The sequence below is a fragment of the Dendrobates tinctorius genome, unplaced genomic scaffold (assembly GCF_039654945.1).
Source record: "Dendrobates tinctorius isolate UK_male_01 unplaced genomic scaffold, ASM3965494v1 ptg000011l, whole genome shotgun sequence".
Lineage (NCBI taxonomy): Eukaryota > Metazoa > Chordata > Amphibia > Anura > Dendrobatidae > Dendrobates > Dendrobates tinctorius.
In genome coordinates, this window is record NW_027361679.1 from 126,788,270 (window position 1) to 126,796,219 (window position 7,950).

The 7,950-nt window shown below is 44.0% G+C and overlaps 1 protein-coding gene across 2 annotated transcripts in view; it reads left to right on the forward strand.

Moving 5' to 3' along the window:
- The window catches only part of PLPP2 (phospholipid phosphatase 2), a 48,174-nt gene extending 40,870 nt beyond the window's left edge, over positions 1–7,304 (forward strand). For both annotated transcript variants that reach the window (XM_073547424.1, XM_073547433.1), the window contains exons 3-6: positions 2,993–3,267; positions 3,420–3,477; positions 5,788–5,964; positions 6,106–7,304. In XM_073547424.1, the coding sequence (XP_073403525.1) occupies positions 2,993–3,267; positions 3,420–3,477; positions 5,788–5,964; positions 6,106–6,237 (642 nt within the window). In that variant the 3' untranslated portion in view covers positions 6,238–7,304. The remainder of the gene's footprint in view (positions 1–2,992; positions 3,268–3,419; positions 3,478–5,787; positions 5,965–6,105) is intronic.
- The last annotated feature ends 646 nt before the right edge of the window (positions 7,305–7,950 follow it).

Sequence of the window (7,950 nt, forward strand, 5' to 3'; positions counted from 1 at the left end):
CAATCAAACATGATCGCAGTGTACCAGGAGGCATAGGAGAGAAGCGTGCAGGGAGGGGGCTCCCTCTGTGCTTCCCTGAGACCCCCGGGGTAGCGCGATGTGCTGCGCTGCTCTGGGGGCCTCCTTCCCTGCAGGTCCCCGGATCCAATATGGCGGCGGGGATCTTTGGGGGCCTGTGGGGACCCGGCTTCCTCACTGCCTGCAGAGCGCAGACATGAGGAAGCCTGTGCAGCACCTGTGTCAGATCGCTGATCTGTCACAGCGATCTGTGATGTGTTAGATCAACGATCTGTCACATGACAGTGATGTCCCCCCTGGGACAGTGTAATAAAGTTAAAAAAAAAAAGTGTAAAAATAATTTATAAAAAATTGCTAATTAAATTTAAAAAAAAATTCCCTAATAAATTCATTTTTTGAAAATAAAAAAAACAAACAATAAAAGTACACATATTTGGTATTGCCGCGTCCGTAACAACCCGCCCTATAAAATTGTCCCACTGGTTAACCCCTTTATTGAACCCCTTAAAAAATAAAAAACGAAGCAAAAAATAATGCTTTATCATCGTACCGCCGAACAAAAAGTGCAATAACACGCAATCAAAAAGACGGATGTAAATAACCATGGTACCGCTGAAAACATCTTGTCCCGCAAAAAACGAGCCGCCACACAGCGTCATCAGCGAAAAAATAAAGTGTTAGCTCGCAGAATAAAGCGATGCAAAAATGATTTTTTTATATAAAATTGTTTTCATAGCATAGAAGCGCCAAAACATAAAACAAAACATAAATGAGGTATCGCTGTAACCGTACTGACCCGAAGAATAAAACTGCCTTATCAATTTTACCGCATGCGGAACGGTGTAAACGCACCCCCCAAAAGAAATTCAAGAATTGTTGGCTTTTGTTCATTCTGCGTCCCAAAAATCGGAATAAAAAGCAATCAAAAAATTTCACGTGCCCGAAAAAGATACCAATAGAAACGTCAACTCGTCCCGCAAAAAATAAGACCTCACATGACTCGGTGGGTCAAAATATGGAAAAATTATAGCTCTCAAAATGTGCTGATCCATAAACTATTTTTACAATAAAAAGCGTCTTTTAGCGCGTAAGACAGCTGCCAAACATAAAAACCCGCTATAAATAGTAAATCAAACCCCCTTAGTTAGAAAAAAAAAATAAAGTAAAAAAAGTGTTTATTTCCATTTTCCGATTAGGGTTAGGGGTGTGTTGGGGTTAGGGTTGGAGTTAGAATTGGGGGGTTTCCACTGTTTTGGTACATCAGGGGCTTTCCAAACGCGACATGGCGTCCGATCTCAATTCCAGCCAAAAAAGTCAAATGGCGCGGCTTCCCTTCCGAGCTCTGCCATGCGCCCAAATAGTGGTTTACCCCCACATATGGGGTATCAGCGTACTCAGGACAAATTGCACAATAACGTTTGGGGTCCTGTTACCCTTAGGAAAATAAAAATTGAGGGTGAAAAGATAATTTTATTTTATTTTTTTTAAATACGATTTTTTTAATTGTACGGCTGTACGTTATAAACTTCTGTGAAGCCCTTGGGGGTTCAAAGTGCTCACCACATATCTAGATAAGTTCCTTGGGGGGTCTAGTTTCCAAAATGGGGTCACTTGTGGGGGGTTTCCACTGTTTAGGCACATCAGGAACTCTCCAAATGTGACATGGCATCCGATCTTAATTCCAGCCAATTTTGCAGTGAAAGTCAAACGGCGCTCCTTCCCTTCCGAGCTCTGCCATGCGCCCAAACAGTGGTCCCCCCCCCCCCCCAACATATCAGGTGTCAGCATACTCAGGAGAAATTGCACAATAACTTTTGCAGTCTAATTTCTCCTGTTACCCTTGGTAAAATAAAAAAATTGAACCTGAAATAATTTTTTTTGTGAAAAAAAGTTAAATGTTCATTATTTTTTTAAACATTCAAAAAAATTCCTGTGACGCACCTGTAGGGTTAGTAAACTTCTTGAATGTGGTTTTGAGCACCTTGAGGGGTGCAGTTTTTAGAATGGTGTCACTTTTGGGTATTTTCTATCATATAGACCCCTCAAAGTGACTTCAAATGTGATGTGGTCCGTAAAAATAAAATGGTGTTGCAAAAATGAGAAATCGCTGGTCAACTTTTAACCTTTATAACTTCCTAACAAAAAAAAATTTTGGTTCCCAAATTGTGCTGATGTAAAGTAACCATGTGGGAAATGTTACTTATTAAGTTTTTTGTGTGCCGTATCTCTGTGATTTAAGAGCATAAAAATTAAAAGTTGAAAAATTGCGAAATTTTCAAAATTTTTGCCTTTTTTTATTTTTTATTTTTTTCACAAATAAACGCAAGTTATATCAATTAAATTTTACCACTAACATGAAGTACAATATGTCACGAGAAAACAATGTCAGAATCACCGTGATCCATTGAAGCGTTCCAGAGTTATGACCTCATAAAGGGCCAGTGGTCAGAATTGTTCAAATTGGCCCGGTCATGAACGTGCAAACCACCCTTGGGAGTAAAGGGCTTAAACCCCTTAGTGACAAAGGATTCTTTATTCTTCACTATCTTGGGTGTGCTGCAGCCTTCTTTGGATTTTGATATCTTTGATATGAAACTGGCAGTTTCCTTGGAAGCCTTGCTCCCATTTAAACAATGCTGCGATTTTCTTGCAGTCAAGTCAGTGACCTCAGTGGTCCAATGATTGAAATGGATGGGGTGACATCACTTCCAGTTCCCGCAGAACTGTGGATAAACCCAAGTATAACAACAGTTCTATTTTTCCCAGCATTTTCTTTAATGTCATTGTGCATATTAATTTTTATATAGGTTTCACGTTAATACTTCTCGTCCATCCTAATTTCTCAACATGAACTTTATGTAAAGGTTTTCACTGAGCACTTTAATAGCCAGTCTCTGAATGATCTTTTCCAATAGGGACGTGCCTCTAGTTAGTTAACTGTTTTCTAATATGCTGATGGCTTTTGTGTCCCCAGATTACATCTGGAGAGATGTACATGGTCTTCTCTAAACGACTGTACTCCCACTCAGAGTGTAACAACTATGTGGCTGCACTGTATAAGGTGATTGGAACTTTTTTGTTTGGAGCCTCAGTCAGCCAGTCCCTCACTGATCTTGCAAAGTACATGGTAGGACGTCCACGCCCTAACTTTTTGGCAGTTTGTAACCCTGACTGGAGGCTTGTGAACTGCTCAGGATATGTGACGGAATTTGAATGCCGTGGAAGTAATGCAAATGTGACAGAGTCCAGGTAAGAACACAATACATTTTAAATTCCAATGTGGCTAGTTTATAATCTTGAATTTTTTGTATTGTGCCATTTTACTTTGTCAGTAATGCATGTGTTTTGTTTTCTTTTTTGTCATATAGTACGCTTAATCCATTGTAACAATTATTTTTCAGGCTTTCCTTCTACTCCGGGCACTCATCATTTGGAATGTACTGCATGCTCTTCCTCTCCGTAAGTATCATTTAGTTTACTGTCCCTTTTACTTCTTATTGGTGCAGTGTTGTACATTTTGCTTACTGGGCAAATTTGATCTTTGGAAACTGGCTTTTGAATGTGGCATTAGTCTCTCTTCCTGCAGTGTTCTGTGGAATCTGGCCTACCAATATTTTAGCTTTCTAATGGTCTTGGAAGTGGTGATAGTGAAGATTCATGCCTCACAGGTTAGGGTACCGTTACACCTAGCGACTTACCAGCGATCCCGACCAGCGATATGACGCGGGCAGGATCGCTGGTGAATCGCTGGGTGGTCGCTGGTGAGCTGCCACTCAGGCAGATCTCACCAGCGACATTGCAGGGGACGGGGATCGCTACTTACCTGTCAGACGCGGCGATCCTGCGTCCTCCCGCCCGGCTCCACGCGTCGCTCGTCGTCACAGCAGGAAGCCCCGCAGGAAGTGGCCGACGAGGAATGGTCCAGCAGCTTCTCGCGCGATCAGCGATAATCAACGGGGGAGCCGGTCGGAGGTAATTATCACATACAGCGATATCGCTAGCAATATCGCTGCAACGTCACAAAATCGGTGACTTTACAGTGATATTGCTAGCGATATCGCAGTGTGTAACGGGGGCTTTATGGTGACCACTCTTGAACATTCCGGTGGAAGTAAATAATTACTCGTAAATAGGGCAGACCGGTGGCTCAGTAAATTTACACAGTTGCTTTTCAGCGCTGGGGTCCTGGGTTCAAACACCACCAAGGACAACATCTGCAAGGAAGTGTGTATGTTCTCGCCATTTTGCATTGGTTTCCTCCCACACTCCAAAAACATACTGATTCTGATAATCTCAATTCCCTATGGTGACAGTAGTGTCTGTAAAGTGCTGTGGAATATGATGGTGCTATATAAACAAAGTATTTTTTTTTTTTTTTTTTTAAATACCGTATATACTCGTGTCGAGTTTTTCAGCACATTTTTTTTGTGCTGAAAACACCCCCTCAGCTTGTGCACGAGTCAATTGTCCCAGAGGGCCGGCAGGGTAGGGGAAGCAGCGGGTCACAGGAGGCAGGAGCCGGCGGCTGCGGTTGTCACTGTGCCCACATAGTGACACATTCATACGATGACAGGGATGAGGGGAGACATGCATATGAAGACGTGGATGAGGGGAGCCATGCATACGATGACGGTATGAGGGGGGAGCCATGCATACGACGACGGGGATGGGGGGGGGGGAGCCATGCATACGACGACGGGGATGAGGGGGGGGAGCCATGCATACGACGATGGCGATGAGGGGGGAGCCATGCATACGACGATGGCGATGAGGGGGGGGGGAGCCATGCATATGGCGATGAGGGGGGGGAGCCATGCATATGACGATGAGGGGGGGGAGTCATGCATATGGCGATGAGGGGGGGGAGCCATGCATATGGCGATGAGGGGGGGGGAGCCATGCATATGGAGATGAGGGGGGGAGCCATGCATATGGCGATGAGGGGGGGGGGCATGCATATGGAGATGAGGGGGGGAGCCATGCATATGGCGATGAGGGGGGGGGGCATGCATATGGCGATGAGGGGGGAGCCATGCATATGGCGATGAGGGGGGAGCCATGCATATGGCGATGAGGGGGGAGCCATGCATATGGCGATGAGGGGGGAGCCATGCATATGGCGATGAGGGGGGAGCCATGCATATGGCGATGGCGGGGGAGCCATGCATACGGCGATGGCGGGGGAGCCATGCATACGGCGATGGCGGGGGAGCCATGCATACGACGATGGCGATGAGGGGGGAGCCATGCATACGACGACGGGCATGAGGGGAGCCATGCATATGACGACGGGCATGAGGGGAGCCATGCATACCCGGCTTATACTCGCGTCAATAAGCTTACCCAGTTTTTGTGGCAGAATTAGGTGTCTCGGCTTATACTCGGGTCAGCTTATACTTGAGTGTATACGGTAATACCACGTCCCGTATCTGCTGCCACATTCTCAAAATCGCATAGCAGTTTATAGACTGGAAATTATTTCAGGTGACTCAACTGGTATCGCATTAACTCAATAACTGCACTAAAGGTAAAAAGGAATCCAACAGTATTTTTAAAATAAACTATTCATGAAGTCCCAGAATCACCTTTAATTTTTATTATTTAAGAGAAGCCCTCCAATTACAGAATTGGGGCTTGTTCATTTTCTGTTCCTCTCTGATGGCCATTACTACATTTTTATTTTTGTTTGTCACTAATTCTTTGCTATTTTTCTGGAGCTTAGAATAAGATTGTCTTATCTTGTGCCAATATGTCTCCCCTTCTTTTCAGTTATATATCCAGGCACGGTTGTGCGGTAAATGGGCTCGCCTTCTTCGTCCTACAATTCAATTCTTCCTGCTGTCATTTGCCCTATATGTTGGATATACACGCGTTTCGGATTACAAACACCACTGGAGTGATGTTCTCGTCGGATTTCTGCAAGGTGCAATTGTGGCTGCGCTCAATGTAAGTTCAGATATGTTTTATGAAAATTAATAAATATTTCAAAATCTGTTATCCCTTATTTAATGATGATCCCTCTTACACTGGAATATATTTTTGCATTCATTTCTTTCATTTTAGTTTTTTTAATTTTTTTAATTTCAGGTTCGCTATGTCTCAGATTTCTTCAAAATCCGACCCCTTCAGCCATGTAGTAAAGACCCACTAGAGAGCAAGCCTAGTCTCCAGCTCTGTGAGTCCGATCAAAATCACTTTGGATACCTGGCTGGATCATGATAATCCTGTGTGCCGCCCTCTGCTCTACCAACCATGTTGTTAAGGTCTCTAAAACTGGAGTCCTTTACCCATGTGAGCTGACCACTCCTCTGGGACGCTTGTGGACTGATCATGCGAGTTTCCGCGTTTGAAACGCTTGGACTTTAAGAAAAAAAAAAAGACGCTAACAATTTGTGACCCTGTTTTACAGCACAATAGCCAAATAACTTTTTATATAAATATAACTTTAGGGAGATATCTTGGAAAATAGATATGTCTGTATATGAGATGTGTGACAGACTGTGTTGTCTTGTGACTTTTTGTATAAACATGTTGGGAGATCGTGTATTAGGACTGTTTGGGATTTTTTAATTGTACGTGCGAAGTCTTGTTTTTTTTTTTCATGTTACAGCTTTTTGCTAGCCTGTGGTTGGCATTGGCTGGGTACCCTTGAGGGGTTGAGAGGGCTGTTTCTGCCTTCTAGTCACTACTTCAGCAGTGTAAGCTGACTACCCTAGGATGAAGTATGGAGAGAGTGATACAGGACTGTGGTCCTTGCATTAGTGTTGTCTGCCTGTGATTTCTTTTTAAACCACTGTTTTACACTTCAATGGGAAAGCAAAAACCTATTGGAGAGGTTAAAGGATAAGAACTGCTTTAAAGGGAATCAGCAGGGTTTTGCTATTTAATCTGACAGTGTAATATAGGGCAAAAGAGCCTGATTTTAGTGTTTTTGCAGCAGGAGATTCACTGCAGGACTAGGTTTCAAGTACAGGTCAGTCTGTGTTACCCAGGAAGCTGCAAATTAGTGATGTGGATGGGTTATACACAGTTTAGCATTATGACCACTGCTACATCTACAACAGATAAAGCAGCGATTCTATCAAAACTACACCAAGTAGTCCAAGAGGTAATAAATGCTTGAAATCAGGCTCTTGCCCTATATTATTCTGCTCTCAGATTACATGACAACAACATGCTGATGGTCCCTTTAACACTCTTGTATATAAGAAATTACTTTATTGGTTTTTGCTGTGTATGTAACCTAACCTGAGTCTGTGGGCTGTAAATAAAGCAATCACTCCTTATTTTCCTGTGTATGGGTTAGAGATTTCTGCATATTTGCATGTTGCTCCGCTCACCCAGTCTCCCATTTATCAGCTTTGGTACTTCAAACAATCATGCATCTTTCATACATTCTGCTCCCCAAATGCCTTTCCTTCTGTCAGTATTACACTACATAGCTTTTTCTTTCTTGTCTTCTGATCAGTGCTGAGCCGCGATGTGAAAAGACAGATTTTCCCTTCACCAATGACAACACACCTGAAAGAGGAATCCACCCAGCTAGGACAGGAAACCTACGAAATAAAAGGGTGGTACCTCTCCCCCGCTTTAGCTGGGTTTCGTTTCCGGACTGGAATCCTCGTGCTGAGACCCGGGCGGGTTGAAGAGTTTATTTTTTTTATTCCTATTTACCCACTCCTGTCCCAGTACTGGAAGAGCAGGCGCATGCCTGTATTCCAGCCTTCAGGTGTTGGAAGCTCTGTCCAGCAGTCAAGAGGGCCTTGGCCCTTCCTTCTCCACCTTCCGGCCTCAGTCTCCATGGTGTCAGGCTTCTGGGAATGGGTGTGCCCAAGTGACATTGGAGGGGGTGCGCTTGGAAGCAAATGGTGCCCTCGGCGAGAATGCCAGCCGAGACGCATGGGAATTCAGCACGTCCTGGTGGGGACTCTG